Here is a 21,327-nt window from a genome sequence, read left to right as displayed (position 1 = left end):
GTCCCAACGTGTACGCTTATCTTGCCCTGGTACAAATGTATCCTTTCTATATAGAAAAATAACAAGACATACCATTACACTCGATCCTATTATCCTAAGCCTGTTGATCTTCCGATATTTATAGAATAATACGAGGGTACTTCGGTAATAGAATAAGAGCGCGCCATGGTTGACGGGGGGGCATCAGGACGACTCCAATGGTCTATCTAGAAGGGTAGTAACCGGCCGTTACCGCAGCTAGAGGCTCGGACGCTCCGAGCCTAAAGGGCGTTACCCGAGCTTAGATAAAACGGAGCGTTCCTTGTGCTCCCTTCTCCTGAACAGAGAAAGAAGACGAGGACGCGAGCTTGGGACTTATATTCCAAGGTACGTGGATTCTCGTTTCCCCACTTTTATCGTTCCAAAGATTGTATTTTTCTCTGACGATCGCATGGTTTGATGGATTCTAGAGAAGAAGCCCTTCGATTTGGTGGAAGTTTTGGTACCAATCGACCGTTTTAGGGTCTGATTTGTGCCATTAGATTTTTCTAGGGTTTGAGCACGTTTACATGAATACGTTTTCCCGTTCTTTTTCTCTATTTATTTGAATATTTTTTAAAAAAATGATTAGAAGCTAGGTTTTTTCTCCCCTTCTAAAAGCTTGCGGTTTAGGGGTTTTCCTTCAGATTTTTTTTTCCCCGTTTTTGTTTAATGCCCGATGATTTTTTTTCTCTCCTTTTTTCCCTGGAAAAAAGATTTTATCTTTCTCTGCAAGTCGAATGCTTGACCTATGTTGGGGCCTTTTCCGCATGCAGGAAGGTGAATTTTAGGTTATTGATAGTTAGGTTGGTGATTTCGAGCTCCAAGAAGGAATCTTTGTGGTGAAGCAAGAGAAAAGAGGGAGTTTTATTGTGAATTTTGCAGAGGTTGTATAACCCAAGGTTTATTTTGGTAATGGGGGAACATCTTGTGTTGAATGTTGACCGTCTGGAAACGCCACAGCACATTGAAACAAAAAGGGGAAAGGAGGGTTCGAGTTCCTCAGAGGAAGCTACAGATGGCCCCTCCGTTCCTTCGCCTTTGCCGGTTGGTTCTAGCAAGGATAAGGAGGAGGAGGAGGAGGAACATATAGATGATGATGAGGAGGAGCCTCTTATTCGGATGGTGGAGTGTCGTATTTGCCAGGAAGAGGATCACATTAAAAATCTGGAGACCCCTTGTGGATGCAATGGCAGTCTGAAGGTCTTTATCCATGAAACTTTTTCATCTTATTAGTATAGATTACCAAGTTCTTGTGGATAAAGATAGATGATGGCAAATGATTAAGTGTTTTCACTGAAAGATCACGTTTTTCTTGGATAGATGATATGCATGTTATGCTTGGTGTTGATGGTCATATGCAGATTATTGTGATACAAATATTTTAAGTCTGTTGCATTCTTCTGTAAAGTCTGGTGATGGTAGGTGAATTACTATAGCAGCATTAAATTTATGGGGTCAAGGATCACCCTTACCATGTGCTTCTTTTTGTTTAGGATTTACTGCAGAATTCCCACTTATAATGTATGAATTCCTTTCTCTTCTTTATCCTCATTGTTTCTTTTGTGGAGAAGCTGGCTTAGCCTTTGATTAAAGGAGGATGTTTAATCATTTCTGGGTCTTGTTGTGACATGTTATATATGTAGATTTGCCATGAGTTTTTCTTGGTATTGAATTTTCTAGCACGTACTTGCACATTTTCCAGTCTATACTATGACCTTTAACATTTTTAGTTGTCAGGAATGTCCAGTCAATTACCATTGATGTTTACGTATATGGTACTCTTCTCATGACCTATTGGGTGTTTAGTTAATTGTGTGATAAATATTGTAATTCAATTATCACTGCAACATTTGAATCTTGTGTTGCTTTTGAATTAATATTGTTAGGTTGTCCTTGATAGGTTCTTCTTGTTTGCTATGTTTTGTATAAATACTCACACTAGTTTTCCCCTGGTTATCAAACATGACCATGTACAGTGGTGCAATAATATCAGTTGTGCCATATAATGTAGTTTATCCCCATCTATGACTTTCCCTGATGTTTGCTTGCTTTACATCCTTTGTCCTGTTTTAATGTATGATCAGAATGTTGTGCATTGTGAAGGACTCATGAATGAAATTTGATAGGAAAGATTTTAGAAGTGGCACAACAAGGAACTAAGAAAAAGTGGCACCATTAGGAGGCAGGTTTTCATCTTGGTTGAGATATTGTTAGTTTATTTGCTATTGGTAACCCACTGGTGATATATGTTCAGAATCTTGCTTTTTTATTTTATTCAGTGCAAACTGATATATCCAGAGATGTCAGCCAATAAGATATCAATATATCATGCAAGACTTTTCTATCACTATTTTATTACCTTTAATAGATTTTTGATAATTAACATCTAAATAAAGGGTGCTGTTTACATCTGCTGTGAGATGTTTCACATGGTTTTTGCTAGGGCCCCATCTCTCAAGAGTGTTGTTTAAGTCTGCTGCGAAGTGGAAACGTAGTTTCTGGTAGAGGCCTGCCTGAAAACACGGGGCTGACTTTTGGATTCATGTTTGCATGTTCTCAGAAGATCTGAAATTTACCAGCTTGCCATGCGATTCTCAAAGTCTTCTGTGTTTTACAGGCAGTCCCCTGCTAGAAACTGAATTTGCTTCACAGCGGATCCAAACCAAACCCCTATATTAATATCTTGAAGTTTTAGCTGATCTTGATCTCACTAAGTTGGCTAAATGTCATATTCTGGTCCTTCAATATTTCTAAGATTTTACACAAGGTTCGTCGTCTCGGTACCGACGGCCGTTTCAGCTGGTTAGCAGTACGGTTCGGTATCGTTCCATACCGTACCGAACCGGCAGCGAACCGACGAAGGCACCAAATCTGAATCGGGAGAAGAAAAAGAGAGAAAGAGAGAGAAATAGAGAGAGGGAGCAAGAAAGAAAAGGAGGGAGGGGAAGGAGGGGGCGGGGCCGTCGACGGCCTCTAGCTGGCTGTCGGATGGCACAGTCCACGCACGCGGCGCCATGGGCGTGAAACAGGGGCGACGCCTCTGTTTCACGATTTTTTTTTAAAAAAATCGAAACTTAAATGAAACCGGCAAATGGTTTATCAGTTTCATTGATTTTAATTTTTTTAAAAAATCTTTTAAACAGTGAAGCCGGCAAATGGTTTGCCGGCTTCACTATTGATCTTCATTTTTAGAAAAGGGGGTTGCGTAAATAGGGGCGACAGCTCCTGCTCCGCTACCGCGATGCCGCCTGCTCCGCTTCTGCCACCCCCCTCGCCTGGCCTTGGCGAAGCCCGCATCTGCGATCGCGACACCGCACGCTCCCATCTCCAGTGATCGCGACACCGCTGGCCTCTAGCGGCTTCCACCTCCCTCCCTCTCCTTGTCCTCTCTCTCTTTCTCATTTTCCCTCTTTTTCCCTCCCTCCGCCGGTATATTGTTTGAACCGGCCGAACCATGCCGGTTCCTCTCCGGTCTGGCTTGGTACGAAATGTACCGGCCGGTTCGGCACGGTACGGTATTCCATGATTTCACAAATATCTCATATCTTCCCATGTTATCCACATGTACCATATTGGCTGAGATAAATTGAGATCCTGGTTCTTCCCATTGTGGGTCACTCACTGAGATGACCTAAACCTAAGGTTTTAAAGCTCACTTCTGGTTCTGGTTTGAGTCAACCTGACAGCGTTTTGGTTTCAGCGGTTCTGGTGTGTCTGTAGTTTTGTTGTGTGTGTTGATCAAAAATTCAAAAAATATGAAAATTAAGGAAAAAAGAAAGAAACCATGACAACCTATTTCACATTGTTGTGTTGTGTTATGAGTTATCTAAGATCATAAATTATGTAGTTTGGACCATTTTAAGCAGAAATTTAACTATATTGGAGCTTAATGCATTAATTAAAAGACATCTTATCTCTCCAAATAGTTCCATTGCTATCTTTGCAAGTTTCAATAATCTTCAAATTTAATATTCACATGCATCTTTGTAGTTGACATCTTACAATGCTGTTTCACCAAACAGACTACTTCCAAACAATCCTAAGTTATTCTGCAACCTTTCAAATATGACATCACATAAGCATGCTGATAGCTGATGCCTTAAGTAGGTATGGCTACTCAGAAAAAGGATGTATTTCCTTAGTGTCATATTAACATCTAGGAACTTGTTACCACTGGGCTAAAAATTCTCGCTGGTTGAAATTGAGTTGAGCAATTAGGTCTGCCTGTGATTTCAGAATTAAAACAATCTTTGGCTTAAGCTATTTGAATTGTAGATGTTTTAAAAAATGATTTCATGACCATTTGTTCCATATTTTTGGCCATCTCTTTGTTAGACTAAGTAGCAGACTTACAATTTCTTCCATCTGTAGTGTATTTTTCTGTACAAAATTTGCTTTTCTGTAGTAGGTATTGTTTATGTTTTGGAAATTTTGCTTTTGCTAGCATTCTCTGGGACTTAAAATCTGCTCCTTACTATCTCTTATCCTTTTGAAGTCTCACTGTTTATTTTTTAAGTGGTGTAGAATTTGAACTGTATTTATCATTTCCCTCCAATGTCATTCAAGGATGGGGCATAAACAACATTTTTCAGATGTTTTTTTCTTTATGGTATATATGACATGGATGTTGGATCTTACTTTTACAATTTTGTCATACACAGTATGCTCATAGGGCATGCGTGCAGCACTGGTGTAATGAGAAAGGAGATATAACCTGTGAGATCTGCCATGAGGTGAGTATCTCACTGTAGTTTCTGAAACATCCAACTCTAATTTGTGCGCTATGTTTATATCTATAAATGTTAAAAGAACATGAATCTCTCTCTCTCTCTCTCTCTCTGATAGTACATGTCCTCATGCCTAATTACTTTTAAGGAATGTTCGACGTGTTATTTGATGCCTGACTTATTAATTTGGTGTCTCCATTGCTTCTCTCTTTATCACAGATTGTAGAATTTGACTGCATTATGCAGTAACATTTTCTATATGACAGTATTCATTTATATTGTAATTGACTCTATATTTTGAATGGCATGGTATTTATTGTTTTGACTTTTCACTTGTAAAGTTAATATACATACGATGATAAAAATCATGATATGAATTTTAAATAATTGCTGATTATGGATTCTTCTTTTGATGCAGCAATACAAGCCTGGGTACACCGCACCTCCCCGAGTCCACCCTGATGAAACTGCTATTGACATCAGGCAAGTTGCCTCCATGTGTATCATTGACCCAGTCAAATGTCGACAGTGAATTATTTAACCATTTTAAATCAAGCATGTCTTCTCTTGCTGTATCATGGTGATCATAGATCAGTATCATATGTATCTGAATTTCAATTGTCATGTGTGAAATCTTTTATTCTGATGACATTTTTTTGCTGGAAATTCTAGTGGAGATTGGACCATCACTGGTGCCCCGTTGGATCTGCATGACCATCGGATCCTTGCGATGGCAGCGGCTCAGCGCCACTTCCTTGAAGCCGAGTATGATGACTATGCTGATACAAATGCCAGCGGTGCTGCATTTTGCCGCTCTGCTGCTCTAATTGTATGCCCTTATCAAAATACCACAAGATGCTTTTCTTTTGTTTCAAGATACAGTTTTTAGGTTTTGATTCATTCATACTTATTAATTTTAGGGTTTTGGGTTTCTCAATGTAAATACAAATTATATGGAAATATGAACTTATTTCTTTAAAGAAGCTCTTTCAAATTTAGAAGCTTCAATTGAACTAGTCCTTAGATTCAATTAATTTTGTTCTTTCACTTGTCTTTATTTTATGAATTAAAAGCAAAGGGAACTTTTTCTCATGGTTATAATGAAGATTATTTTTATTGACCTTGCAGCCTTTTGTTTTGTTTGGAACTTTTTGTCTGTTTGTTTTGTGTGCGTGTGTGGCTCTCTCTCTCTCTTTTTTTTTTTTTGGCGATGGATTGGGAAGGGAGGGGTTGGATCCCTGTTATCAGCTTCCAACAAAACCACAAGTATTTACCTTCTTTTGTTTTGCTTTCAAGTTTAATTCAAAACTCACTTTTTTCTCCATCAAATTTATCAACGCAGCAGCAACTTGTTCCCAATTACAGAGTCTTCTCTTTTACTTTATTTTTAGAATGAAGCCCCAGAAAAGAAAAGAAGGAAGGGCATTTACTTAGTTCAAACTTCAAGAAGAACTATGCTTCTCTAAGCTAGACATCTGATTTTATCAGTGGATATTTGAGATTTATGCATATACACATTACACATTGACTTTGTTCGGTAGCTTGCCTCATACTTATTGTTTCTTCTGGATATCTTCTTCTAAGAAATATCATTCTTGTGAAAGATATTGAACATCATATGTCTTTCAGACTAATCATTCTCTTTGTTGTCTTTTTGCAGTTAATGGCTCTTCTGCTGTTGAGGCATGCACTGACCATTACCAATGGTGATGAAGATGATGATGCTTCTGCAATTTTTTCGGTAAGTTAAAATTTGAAGTGCACTCGTTTATGATCTTGGTTTTGCGGTTTCCTTCTCTCCAGGTATTATAATATTTTATTCAAATATTTAACAGCTTTTTCTGCTGAGGGCTGCTGGATTTCTATTACCATGCTACATCATGGCTTGGGCCATAAGTATCTTGCAGCGTAGAAGGCAAAGACAGGTTAGTGTAATCCCAGAGAAAACAAAATTGTCATCTTATTTATAGCCCCCCGCTTCCCCCTTCTCCCTATTGCGTCTATATGTCAATATTTATTTGTGGTGACCTGTTTAGATGTCAGTAACCAAAATTTGATTTTGTTTGCAATATACCATTTGACTTTTCCCTCTTTTTTGTTGTTTCAATGTATATTTCCTATATGATCGCTCATTTTCTACAGTTCCCTTGCAACTGCCTTAGTTTAATGAAATATATCAGTACTTGCATATATGTGCCAAGGACGAGTTATGCATTGTTTTTGAAGGTTCTTGAAGAGTTAAAATGTATAAAAGTATGGAGGACGGAGTGAGTCTCTGGTATTGTATCTTTAGTTAAGGTGCTTTTGTGCAGATCCGCTCTCTCTCTTTCTGTGTATTGTGTGTGTGTTCCCCCCTCCCCTTCTCTTGGGTTCTTTCCTTGACCTAGACTTAAAATGACCATCATGAGAATTACCCAGACTTTCTATTAATCCTTTCATACGGTTCGCTAGTATTTGATAGCTGTAGCTTTAATTATGGCCATGAACTTTTCCTCTCCTGTTGGTTGTGAGTCAGATTCTTTTCAAGCCATAAATATGAGAACTTGAAAGGAAATACAACAAAATTCATGGCCTTTATGAGTTTGCTTTTGGCGGTCAGTCACCTTTTCATTGGTGGCATTATGAACTGCTGGCAGTGTATATGCATTGGCCCAATACCCTAGAGGAACAGCAGACGAGATCATAACTATTTTCTTTTAAGTTATTGCAAGGAATTAAAACTCTGAGCTTGGTAGGAAATCGAAACTGAAGTTCTTATATTTCATAATCCCCTTTCTGCCATAAAAGTGATAGTCACATTATTATGAGAATGATGCATGTATTAGAGAAAGAAGTTTATTACATCTCCACCTGGAACATGCTAGACTTGGTTGCAGATAATTTGGGTTGTCTTTGATCCCTAGGATTTACTCAAAATGAAAAGGTTTAGACCATGGACCTTGAACAGTTTTGATATTATCATATCCAAATTATTATGCAAGCAATGCACCTAAACACGCACACACAAAACAAAATAAAAAAGTATCAGGTACCAAATTGGGCAAACGTGTGGTTGTGGCCTTCTTCTTGCATCCGTACTGGGCCACTACGTTATCTTTTTTTTTTACCTCATATGTTCATTAGAAGATATTGTTCAGCGTTCTTCACTAGAACAATGATGATATTGAAGTCAATCTGAGGCAAGTGTTCGGATGTATTATGACATAATGATTAGGTGGCTTGAGTTTTATATCATTTGCTGAAGACTTATTTGAATTCTCTTTCAATTGGTCATGTGATTGTGTGTGAAAGTTTGCATGGTTAAATACTGCTGATGACAAATTTGGTTTCATAGTTTGTCAGACTGATTTTCTTTGCAACGACAGTCAACTGTCATGCTCATTCTGTTGTATTTCAATATGGAAGTTATTATCTATTACTTGAATTTAATATCCATACTTGAAAAATGATGTTCGGCGAAGGGGGTGCCAGCTGTCTGAGTTGGTAAAATCTCTTGTTTTGATACATGAGACTGGGGTTCAATCTGACCCTCTCACGGGTTTTTGCCATCCTAACTCTTGAAAGAGACTATATCAGGGAAGATACAGGTTAACCTGATGGTACTTTCTTTTATATTCATATCAATAAAGCCGGAACCGGAATCGGTTCTCGTGTCGGCCGGCTGGCGGTAGGAGCTGGTACGGATCCGTACTGGACCGAATCAACGCGAACCAACACGGGTGAGAAGAAAAGAACCAGGGAGGAAGAGAGAGAGGGGAGGAAAGAAAGAAAAGGAGAGAGAGGAAGCTGCTGAAGAGGTTGCCGTGGCCGTTCCGCATCCTTCGCATCCTTTGGCAGCCTTTCCGTTGGCTGCACGTCCCTTCGGTACCGTCGTTCCTCCTCTCTTTCTCTCTTTCTCTCTCTCTCTCTCTCTTATTTAAATATCCTATCGGGTGATACCGAGCCGCAGAGGCCTTCGCGGCCCTCCGACAGCTTCGACGGGCTATCGCCGGCCTCCAACGACATCGTCCCATCTTTCTCTCCCCTCCTCTCTCTCTCTCTATCTTCTTCTCTTTCCCTCTCTCTCGTCGGGTGTCTCGATTTACCTCTTTGAACTGTCCCAATTTGCCATCGGTATGATTCGGAATGCTCGGAACCGTCTGGTTTGGGATGGTTTGGCAAACGGTGATTCATACATTTAAATCTTATGATATTCTGTAAAGTGATTTGTGCATTTATTGTGAGGAAATTTGTTTTGTTTTAATCGAGTGAGTAATGTTTTTATAGTTATTCACAAATATGAATCTGTCCTCTTTTTCTTTTTGTTTGGGAGTTGTATCTGAGTTAAGTTGCCATCTTCAATTTATCAGGAAGCAGCTGCCTTAGCAGCAACGGAGGTGGCATTCATACTGCAGTCAGGGGAAGCTAGGGGTCTGCAGTTCACCATATCACCCGACTCACCCACCACTCCCCAGCAGGAGCCACACCAATAGGGGTTGCCAACCTGCTGTGCAAGCTGGGGTGAGCTTTGAGACGAGTTGTAGCGGCAGTGAATGGTCACCCGAGCGTTCTGAAAAGAGACGAATACCTTTTTCTTCTGTTATTTAGGAATCTCAAATTTCACTTCTTAGATTCGATGCTTTAAAAATCTTTCTGTAGATATATTTCAAATGTCATGAGGTTGTTTTCAGATTTCACATGTTAATAAAGACAAAAAAAAGAGAGAAAAAGCATGTGGATGGTTAGATTTCTCTTGAAGATTAAACAATACGTCAAATTTGTTGTCGGATGAAACTTGGATTGTAAAATTTGTATTGCACTATGTGGAGCTAATATTTGCAGGTTTAGATCTTCCGTATGCCTAATTATTAGGAGCTGTTCTGTGGTATGGGAAAGAAACATGCTCAAATATCTAAACGTACACTGCAGCATCAAATGCTAGCCATGGGGAAATGCTAGGCGTGGAAGTACAATTCATTCTCAACATTGGCGGGATTTTAGTTAATTCCAGGTGTCCAATTTCTCAAACTTCAGGGGCCATCTGTTGGATTGGAAACTGAACAGTAATAAAGCCCTGGATGTATGAGTGCATCATGTATCAACCAAGTGCGCTTTCTGGTGGTTAATATTTGTTAAGAAGAATCTAATACTTATAAAAAAAGTTAGAAAAATCATACGCCTGTCGATCTGACTTCATAAAGTTATATACCAGTGAAATCTAACAACTATCATGTGTAACTGAAATCTTTGAGAGTATTCTCGGCTTCAAGATAATATACTCCTCAAACTGTTCCCCTTGAATCTGCCTACCGTGGCAACCAAAAAAAATATTTTTCTACATCTGATTTCATTTTTGTTGATGTTCTTCAACAGTCGAGCTGCATATGAGATATTTCTTTTACTCATTTGTCAACAACGGTCTTTGTGCTTTTAAAGAAAATCCAAAGCATCATTGGATTTTCAAGTATTTCGCAACCATTGCCAAAGTCAAAACTTTGATCTTTGTCCACCATCTACAGGGCCTCTACAAAGCAAAAAAATGCAAACAAGGATCTAGATTTTTGCCCTAGTCTGACAATGCATTCAGTTTACATACACCACTTAAATTCCTCGTCTAGATCGAGTGGTACTTAGTTATAATCAAGAGACAACTCTGGATCATCTCCTTCATGAACTTGCCAAGAAACTCCATCCCTCTGACTGCCACTCGTAAGATGGCGTAGCTCGCTGTCATCATGCTGCACCCTCCCGCTTATTTCTAGGCATAAGCCGTTGGCTAATCTCTTGGTTTCTTTTCCTTTAACTGGTTTTTTAGCAGGTCCTGTGTCAACAAACATGGGCTGTACTCGAACACTAGGATTAGGCTTTATGCGGTTTATGTCTCTTTCTTCGGGTGGTCTTAGTATCCTGTACTCTGACTCCAGCTCTGAGGCTTCATCCTTGTTCATTATTACCTGCAATAAATGGTTCCTCCATCATAAATACAGAATACACACCAAACGTACTCAATAATACATATATTTGTGTAAATGGTACAATATAACTTCTGCCATATGCAGTGATTGAATGAAAGAAATAAGATTTGAAGGAAGCATATGTTTGTGAACAAGTGTCCACATGCATTCAGACTCCAATCAGAGTTTTTTGCACATACACTCAAAATTTTCCTTTTTTTGCAATATTATTACTTCAGAATGAATGTTGATAGGTCATATATACCCCTCTAAAAAATTTAATTTTACATGTAGACTCTTCGTGTCATGTTGCATTAGCTTTTAACACTTCAGGCTTAATATGGCTAGCTCAAAAAGTAATCAACTTGGCTATTGACAATTTGCCCTTTGTTACATCTCACCTTCAAAAGTTTTGAGCAACATACTTGAAATTTTGGCATGAAATTTATATATTTTACTTTTTTTCACAGATAAACCAAGCAATTATGCACCATTTAAATAGTTAATATGCAAAAGCTCATCAAAGGGATGAAAAAGTACCATATGTTGCCTAATAGTAAAGTATGCAAATTTCAGAATTTTTGAAGGGATATATCACACACACACACACACACACACACACACACACACACGATCACAGTTATATTACACAAGTTCTAAAGAGAGGACTTTATACGCACTGAAAAAGTCAATGTTGGATGCTCAAAGATGCAAATCTAAACCATTGGACATGAACTGCGAGGCCTGCAATGCTTATATACAAAAAATTACTGGGATGGAGCTTCTTGCCAATGCACCAAGACCCACTAAATAGTTTTAGTGGTAGATACATTTTGTTGATTTTGGAGTGACTTGATGCACGGGAAAGAAGCCTCTATAACATGTGATCTTTTTTCTAAAAAAAATGCATTAGCATTTTAGGCTTTGTATATCAAACCAATGGTTTGAATTTGCATCTTTCAACATCCAATATTGAATTTTTTTTTTTCATTAGATGTATTGTTCGCTCTTTACACCCCATCTATTACAACCACACCCTTCATACACAAAATTCACCTTTGAAGGCATGAATAAGCAAATAAAAACTTTTTGAAAGGTAATCAAGAAAACTTTTAATACTTACACAAGGAATGTGCATGTTAATGCAGTAAAATAAAACCACAAAAATCCATAGTCTTTATTGTCATGTTTTCTTTCTTCATATTCTTCAACGTATGACTCCTATGAAAAGCCATTCTAAGCCTTAAAACGGCACAAGGATTTTTCGGTGAATAGTCTCATCTTTTTTTCTTTTCCTCTCCTGAAGTGCCATTGTGGGCACACATTTTGCTGCAGGCCTATAGCCTATGACCAACCTGATGCATTTCCCTTTTCATACTTAATATCCCTTCTTCACTTGATAAAAATCTCTGAGTAATGAATCTACAGGGTCCACACAACCATGGAAAAAATGTTAGAAGCTTTCTAGCTAGGGATGATATATTTTCTCTTTCCTGATCCACAGCTTCTGTATTTTGATTTGCCCATTGTTTACCAGAAGACATATTCCTAGTGATTAAGGGGAATTCATCAGGACAAGCAGAACCAATGAAGAAAAACAAGTCACACTTAAAGCATTAAGAGCATGAAGACCAACAAACTCAAAAGCATGTCAAGGACCTAACAAAAAGGAACTCATGCTTGATCACAGGTTTGAAATTTGGAAGATTAGAAATATTGACTGAATATGGGTCATAAATTCTAACCTTGCGGCCAAGCAAATCAAAGGTAACAATCACATTTCCTCTCCTAGCTTCGGCAGCTTCTTCAATTTCCTTTTGCTTCTTCTTTAAAAGCTCCTTCTCCTGAAAGGCAAACAATTTCATGAAGATCAAACCATTTCTGAAGAATCAAGGCATCTTGTAAGAAAATAATTACTGATGTAAAAAAGAATAAAACAATATGTGCTACTGCTGAATTTTCAGGAATCGACAGAGAAGATACGGTCTGTACTGTTTTTAGAACTTTGTGTGCTGATGGTTTACTAAAGACTATGGCACTTCCTTACAAGCAAGCAATGTGCACAGACATAAATAAATGAAGTGCATCTAATCCAACTGCTTTAAGCTAGAAAGCATCAAGCAGAAAAACATATATGACATGCACAAAGGGATGCAAACTTTTATTTTGAAAAGCTGACAAAAGAAGAATACAAAAGAATTGGCACGATAATGTTTAATATTGTTAGAACTTTAATGAAAAGAAATCACTTTGACCAAATCAGCCACTTCAAGAGTATTTGAGAAATTTTGACCAAGGAAGGACATGCATTGCTTGCTGCAACCGGCAAGGGGTGAAAGGAAATCAGATCATGCAACTTCCATGTGTTTGGTTTGCAGTAGTAGTCCCAACAGCATCTGGTTCATGCCTTTTAAGTTCCCAAAAAATTGCTGAAGTGACTTGGGCTGGGGCAGTCTGAAGTCAATCCAGGCAACTTACATCCTCCACTTCCGGCCACTTATGGTGAACCCAAAACACACCCTTACCTAATCCAGCTTTTAGCATTTATTTTATATATGATGCAATTTTAGAGCAATAACAAGTGAATCCTAATACAAAAGTACGACAGCATGAAGAAAGTATCATTCTATAAATCTATATTATTAATAGAATAACTTTGTCATGCACCAGCAGTGAATACTCGCATGATGAAAATCTTTTCTTCCCAGCAGGAAGGATATCACCTATCACTTAGGACTCGTTTGATTGATGAGAATAGGAGAGGAGAAAGTGTAGTCAATGAGAAAATGAAAGGACATTTCTTGTTTGGTTGGAGTTTTCAAAAAAGAGAGATTGAAAAGTAGTGTTTCCATAGCAATAAACTTCCCATGATACATGGGAAAGAAAAACCCATGTGAGACATGGATTTTTGGCTTTTTCATGGGAAGGGAATTGGATTCCTTTTGTCTCCAAAAGAGCCCTTAAAGCCATGAATACTATGGGTTAAGGTTTTTTCTTTTATTAAAGATATAATAGGTATTTTACACAACTTTCCCACGAAAGTAGATACTCAACCAAATACAAAGCACTCTGGAATGTGTTACTTTTCCATTGTCAACCAAATATGTCAAAATCACTTTTCCAAACATCGTACTCTCAAAAATCAACTTCCTAGGAAAAACATTCCAATCAAAGAAATTTTCTTCCCACAAACCATACGAGCCCTTAAGCAAAGGCCTAAAATGATTGTGATGAAAAATTAATTAAACTCCTAGGGTTGCACGGGCAGTTAGGCCTAGGCCGGGCATTATTTGAGGAACAACCAGAGCCTAGGCAGCCGATAATGGAAAAGAGTTTCCATTCGAAGGTTGTAAAAGCAGCCATTTTATGCAGGCAGCCAAGATAAAGCATAGTGTATATGCGGTATGCAAGTGTTTCAATAGTTGCATACGTAGATGGTATTTTATAGATATTAAAAGAGGAATTAACATTCATAAAAATAGATAAACACGAGTAAAATTTAAGAAAAATAAAAGTTAGCCATATACAGTTATCAAGAGCTATATTAGTATAGTATGACATGTTAACCGAAAAAATAACCCTCCATGAACTATGCTCTACTTTACGATGCAACAAACAAATCTACCCATTAGTCAACGATGAATGATCAGATTAAAGCCTAGAAGATGCAAGGCTTATAACCAAGTCTAATGTATTGTCTGTCACCATCACAATCTGTATGTGCCTAAGATGCATATGCATGTTGCCGGATCCTATGAGGGTGCCTGTTAGCCTGCTATGCATCTCATATATAAGGATTGCACTGGCCCTTCAGTTACCAAGCCATATATGCACATGTAGCAGTACTGACAGCATTCTTGAACATCACTACCTTTTTATATAAAATAGATAATTTTTATACAGATTCTTTTTGAGCAATTCTACTCTTTTTATCTGACGCATGCATTTACTATAACGCCATGACTGTCAGGAAGCTCATCTCATTCATAAAGATTTTTCCTTCACCAACAAAAAAGAGCATTTATCAAAAAGGTGTCAGGGGCTATGCTTCCAGAAACACTTCTTCAAAGATGTTTTTTTCCCTTTTTAAAGTTTTGCACGCTCTCCCATATATGCATTTCACGTGCTTGATCCATATTTATGTTAATTATAAGTTATCCACTGAAGCTGTATGGGAGTCTCCAGCAAACTTAAATTGAAAGAGATGAAAGCTCAAATTAATCAGGCACATAAAGTTTTAGATCTTCAAATAAATTGTTAGTGCTCACCTAATCCTATCATTATCAGTATCAATCCGTAATTTGACAGACAATTGGCTAGGGAAAAAAATTAAAAGCATCTCTTAGCAAGAGAACACCGTTCACTTATAAATTTGTTATAGAATAAACCAATAATATTAGATCTCTTTAGGAGGAAAAAAAACTTCAACATGAGGTTAAGATAATAGCAATATTTCAGAGATAAAGCCCATCAGTTTTTTTTTTTTTTTTCCTTTTGAGAAAAAGCCTGTCAGATTTTGAGAAATTGACTTTGTTGTGTTGCTGCTGCTGCTAATTTCTCTCTCTTTTCATTACCTCCCATTGGAACAGCAAAATTTACTTTCAGTGGAACTAGATGCTCAAGTATATAGTTACCTTCAGTTGGTTCGAATATTCTGATAAGATGATCAAATTCTTTGACCTTCCAGTTACTCCCACACAATGTTAACACTTAGGAAGCATAGGTGTCCAATGTCTAATGCCTCGGTGTTCAGTTTCTAATTCCTTGATGCAAGGCAATAATCAAATTACATTTGATTTCAGACTTGGACATAAATATCATACTTCAGCCAGTTTATAAGATGCTCCTACAACAACTGTAAATGATAGCTAAAACTAATAAGCTGCAATGAATTTGGATTACCTTTGTGAGTCCTTCTCCACAGCCTGAAAAGACTATTAACTAAACCAAGCAATGCCCACCCATATCATTAAGTCAACTTCCATACGGGTTTTCAGCATTTCCTCACATTTGATCTACCAAACCAGGGCAACACACTAATTATTAAAGTTTCCTATTTCCCAAATGTGCATGGTGACAATATCACAACAGATACTTCTGTCGGTGTTGATCTTGTATTGATACCCATCTTCTTCTGGTAAACCATTAAACTTTTCTTTGGAAGAGGTGCAATCACCTATAGCTTAAACACCTTTAGTTTAAAGGATTCAAACAAACATTTTTGCAAAATGAGCCTTCTATCACAGTTCCATAACTAACAAAGTTTATGCACTGTGCACATGCTAGCTGAAGTGCAAGTTAAATGGTAGAGTTAAGCCAGATGATGTCACCCATTATGCCAGTATGAAGCTCAAAGATCAAATATGAAGTTTAAACATCAGTCCATTTTCCAAACAAGGGACAAAGGGACACGTGGTCCAAAAAATGAGTACCTCTGCAGAAAGCCAGCTATTTCCTTCAATCTCATAATAGTCACTCTGATCATCAATAACTTTAGTCCGTGCAGCAGAGTTTCGATCATATTCTACAAGCCTCTTTGCATATGCTTCAGCTGCAGCTTCTGCTTCAGAAAGAGGAACTGCTAGGTCAGTTAGGCCAGCATACGTACTGCCTTCTCTCAACACAAGTGCACCACAGAAACTGCATGGACCCTCGCCTTCTTGTTCGCACACTATTTTGCCACAAGACAAACAGTTGCTCACAAGCTTGTGACGGCGAGCTTGGCATGAACATGGCTTTCCCTGCTGGAAAACGACAGATCCTTTAGCTGCCTCAGCAAGAGAGATGACCTTTCCACCTTTTTTCTTTTTGGGGATACCTTGGCTTCCCCTGGGAATGCTTTTTGACTCGATAGCCTCTTTTTGACTCCTCGTATCCTGGGTAATTGGTGCAGTTGTCTCTTTTGGCATTCTTGCTTGTTTTTTTTGTGCGAAAGTCATTCCTTCATCTGCAGGTGGCTTCATGTAGGCTTGAAATTTTGATGTTTGTACATCTGGATTGCTGACAGAGGAATCCACATAACCTCTTCTCTGCAAGTATTCCTGAATCACATCCTGACCAGCTTCTAGGCCTATAATATTCTGCAGCATAAACATGCCATTTGATCAACATTGACTAAGAAAGTAAATAAATATAGTGCCAGATTCAAAGGCCATATTTAAGTACAAATACTGTGTTCTAAGAGTGGGTAAATAAAAACAGATCCACCCGGGTCCAAAAAACGAGACACAGAATAAGGCCCAAAAAAGAGAGATGCCCTAAAAGAAAGATCTTATTCATATTTGCAAGAAGTAATGCACTAACCATCAAGCACTATCTAATTTCTATCACATGACTAATCTACAACTTCTTACAAGACAAGCCAAAGTCTGTTTTTGTGTTTGTGTATGTCTTTTGAGCAACAGCATATTTTCCTCAAGTACTTTCTGAAAGGAACTTCCATCTTTTTATTGGCAGTTAGGAAGCTCTCATATGAAGAATCAAGCCTTTCTCTGAAGTCTAAAACTCTTGTAACACATAAAACAGGTGATGGGCAAACCAAGTAAATACTGTTTCATAAGTACGATACTCAAAACACCATGCACAAACAGCAACTCAACATCCCCTCCCCCCTCCCTCAATACAATTCTTTTTGTTCCTAGTCACTACAAACTATCTGATCTCATCACTCCAACTCTCTGTTAAAATACAGATAACTCACTCCTACTATATAACTTATACACAAAAGAATCATAATAAAAAAGATTCAGATAAACACATAATGGGAGACAAGAAACAAGATCAGCAACTCAGTTAAGTAAGAAGAAAGCAAAAGGGGGAACCAAACATCGAAGAAAGCATACTAAGTGATTCATCGCCATTGCCCCTGCTCAACAAAGAGGGAAACAAACCTTCATGTAGGAGATGAAAAAATAATCCCATTTACGATATCCATACCCTTTTCAAGAGACTTGATATGCAAGATCATAGAAAATGTCTGCATAAGGTAGATACGTGTGCAATGCAGAGGGCCTATAGTGCTACTTTTAAACAAAGAGTAGTAGCTATGGGAAAATACATGAAGGTATCTTGCCAGATCTTACAATCTTTTGGGACTGATGAATCTGGAAGCTCTCATGCCAAAGGAGCATAAGTGATACCCTAGATCAACTACCAGTGGAAATTCTACAGCAGCTTCCGATTTTCAGCTTGGGATGAGTGAAACACACAGGCTTAGGAAAGTACTAATCTGCCATACAACCGATGGAGAATAGTTCATCTCCTACCAACCTGAGCAAACTCTAGCTTATGCGAACATATACTGGTTTGGTAATGTTGCAACTTGGGAGACATGCATCCCCAAAACTATAAAGCAAACAGTTCAAACAATTTCTATAGGAACATTATAGCTTGCCATTTAAATATTTCTATTGGGAATCCATCACTTCTCTCGGAAACTTGTATCCCTTGGCAAATATTTTCAGAGTTCAACATCCAGCCATCTCACTGGTCGTCGACCAATTCGAGGATAAACAAATATAGTTGTTTATCTCAATTGAGATAAAAGACCACAAAAAACCATGAAACCACCAACAAAGTAGAGAGATATCTCAGCGTTGGCATGGGAAAGGATAGCAAACAAATTTAGAACAACTCTGTTTCAGGCTGAACCAGTGTACATAAAGAAAGAAATTGGTGCATACAAAGACACATATCAGTGCATATAAACCCAAAACCAGTGCACATACACCTGGAACACCAGCAGTGGAAATCTTTTTTCTTTCCTCTCAAATACGCGAACAATAGGAACGAAAATAATGGCAAAAAAACAAGCATAAACCACAAGAAACAAGAGACCAAGGTTTTTACGTGGAAAACTCCCACTCGGAAAAAACCACGAGATTGAGTCCAGACATTAAGTTTTTTAATTTACTGAAGATAGATGACAGGAGATTATAAATTTCTTGGTCGATGAATTAAAACACTGCAGTCTATATCCACCAGCAAAATAGCAAACACCATTTTATCTCACACTACGGTCTCGAATTATTTATTATCACATATAACATCACAACAAGTTTAGATGTTATAAAACTACTTCCAGGGTTAAATTTATAAAAAGTCGGAACTTTGGTATTTCGGAACACCCCAAATTATACAAATTCCGCATTGGAATAACACATCATCAAAGCCCTAACATAAATACCAAACGAAAAGCGAAAATGAACAAGAAACTACTTATACCTGACAATCGGGAGAAAAAAAACAAAAATCTTGGATTTGGTTAAGAAGATGGAATGATATATACCGAACGATCGACAGAATACATACTGTGAGGTAATCGGCAGCATCTTGGGGCGGGGCAAGCTCGCAGAAGGAGACGAGACCACTGATGAGATCAGCGTCCAACTCCACGCCTTGTATCTTCCCGCATAGCTCCAGAAGCGCCTTCTCTAACCACTCCCCCGATCTCATCCCCTCTCTCGCTCGCTCGTTCGGCTCTGGAGGCAAATAAGTTGGGGCGGGGTGGGAGGCGGTGGTACTTGACGCTAGAGGGTCGTATGGATTTTGATCTGACAGTGGAGGTTACCCATCAAGAATTCATCAACTAGAGGGTGGAAGATCAACAGGCGTTCCCAATGAAGGATTTGATGCTTCAGCTCTCTGGTTATATTGTATTATTGATTAGATTGCATTGTGTTTATCATATCATGTGTATCGTATCATATATATATATATATATATATATATAATATTTTATAAAAAAATATTGTAACGTTGACAGATTTCCGAATGAATTTTATCGTGCGATTCAGAGTTGTTGTATTCTTTTATATTTATTATTATTAATTTTAAATTATTTATTTAATTTTTTTAATAAAAAATTTTAAAATTATTTATTTATTAATATTTATAATTTATCAAAAATATATATTAACTTCTGTTTAATAGATGCACTTTCTCCTTATAAGATGTGAAATTATTCTTTCTTATTCACTGTTACATCTGAGTAATTAAAAATAAGATTATAACATCTAAAAAATTTATTTTTATACATCTAGTCCCATGCAATACGTGGGTCTCTGATTAGTTTTGTTTATAATTCAAGAAAAAATAAGATATATGACTTGTGAGGAGAGAGAAAACTTCAGATCTCTGGGTTCCAGTAGATGAAGTTTGAAGGATTCTTCTTCGTAAATGAAATGTGACAATTGTTTAGATACGGTTGGACTCAAGTCAGAATGAGATGTATTAAGATCAAAAAATCTTTTAATCCATACCTACTTCACAAAAAAAATGCATCAGTATACGAAAATGTATGTCCAACTCATTTATTGTACATAAATCCACACTAAGCTATTAACACATTCAAATGTTTGTATATATATAAACTAAAACAAAAATCAAAACATAGCAAATATCACAAACAGCAAAATCAAATTTAATTTAAAAAAATCATAATAATCATAATAAATTTAGAAAATTATAATATATAATCATCATAAACTAATTAAAAATAACACCGGCTAAATGTGGCCCTCTATCCTAAAAACTCATATTCCTTTTATTCATCATTCTCTATGACCATTTATTTTTTAGTGTCATGGAAAGAAGGTAGAGAATTATCAAGCACGTTGGATTTGATGGTAAATTTTTTTAAAATTTATTTATCCTTGGTCATCCATTAGGTATGTGGTCTGAATCAAAATCCATCCATTTATAATTTAGTTTTGAGTTAACTTGAAACCTATCAATTAAAAAAATCATTGAAACCTATTTTTTTTTTTAATGTGTTTGGGCAAGTGATAGGCTTGGATCACATTTTGAAGGCGACTTGAGCACAATAATCCACTGGTCAAGAAAATGTCCCGAACAGATACTCTCTTCATCCATGAGTCATATGTTGGCATGCAACACATCTACTATCATATTAATCAATCAATGGCCAGTTGTCTAATTATGTAATGGTGGTTGGAATGTTGGATTTTTTTTGGATGGTTTAACCTGTTGAAGGAGAGTGTGGGCCTTAGGACAATAATAATATTGCTTCATTGTGATTGGGGTGTGATGAGTTCAAAATAAAAAAATAATCTCTTTAAACGGAGAGGTAAGGTTGCATCCATTTAATCCTTTCCAAATTCTATAATAATGGAAGCATTATACACCAAGCAAATTATTTTCCAACTTGTTCAACAAATTATATAATGTGGTCGGGACTTGCAGTTTAGACTGCTTGCACCAAAAAAAAAAATATAAGCTATTCATAGTGATAGAAAAAATTTTTATTGATTATCATCGTATCCATTTAGATCAACATTCTAATCCAATCATATGGATTATCATCTAAAAAAATATCAAATATAATAATTTAAATTATCATATTAAATTATCAATAATTTGAATAGAGTACTAACTACCAAATGTAAATTTACTGACATTACTCTGATCTAATCATAAATCGGAGAAGGTCCCCACTCTTTGATATTATTGTTATTATTTTCACTTTCACACTGAGAGGAGTCCTAGGGTGGATTCAATTTTTTTATTGAAGATAAAAATTTAAAATGTTTTAAAAATATATATAATTTAATTTTTTTATTTAAATGAGAAGGAAAATACGTCATTGCGATCCTACTCGTTCGAATCAGTTGGCTGTCGATCCTTTT

At 37.2% G+C, this 21,327-nt stretch overlaps 2 protein-coding genes across 2 annotated transcripts; one reads left to right on the top strand and one right to left on the bottom strand.

Moving 5' to 3' along the window:
• The first annotated feature begins 228 nt into the window (after positions 1-228).
• Positions 229-9,585, top strand: LOC105056595 (uncharacterized). The gene is made up of 8 exons (XM_010938848.4): positions 229-366; positions 795-1,221; positions 4,683-4,754; positions 5,167-5,231; positions 5,421-5,577; positions 6,409-6,489; positions 6,584-6,673; positions 9,098-9,585. The coding sequence occupies exons 2-8, from the start codon at positions 934-936 to the stop codon at positions 9,218-9,220; spliced, it is 876 nt and encodes a 291-aa protein (XP_010937150.1). The 5' UTR covers positions 229-366; positions 795-933; the 3' UTR covers positions 9,221-9,585.
• A 563-nt stretch (positions 9,586-10,148) lies between these two features.
• On the bottom strand, positions 10,149-19,345 carry LOC105056594 (uncharacterized). The gene is made up of 4 exons (XM_010938847.4): positions 18,992-19,345; positions 16,114-16,761; positions 12,427-12,525; positions 10,149-10,681 (listed from the first exon to the last, which is right to left on the bottom strand). The coding sequence occupies exons 1-4, from the start codon at positions 19,133-19,135 to the stop codon at positions 10,358-10,360; spliced, it is 1,215 nt and encodes a 404-aa protein (XP_010937149.1). The 5' UTR covers positions 19,136-19,345; the 3' UTR covers positions 10,149-10,357.
• Between the last annotated feature and the right edge of the window lie 1,982 nt (positions 19,346-21,327).

This window comes from Elaeis guineensis, chromosome 13 (assembly GCF_000442705.2).
Source record: "Elaeis guineensis isolate ETL-2024a chromosome 13, EG11, whole genome shotgun sequence".
NCBI classification, from domain to species: Eukaryota; Viridiplantae; Streptophyta; class Magnoliopsida; order Arecales; family Arecaceae; genus Elaeis; species Elaeis guineensis.
The sequence above is the reverse complement of the archived record's forward strand: the minus strand, read 5'-3'. Positions and strand labels throughout refer to the sequence as shown.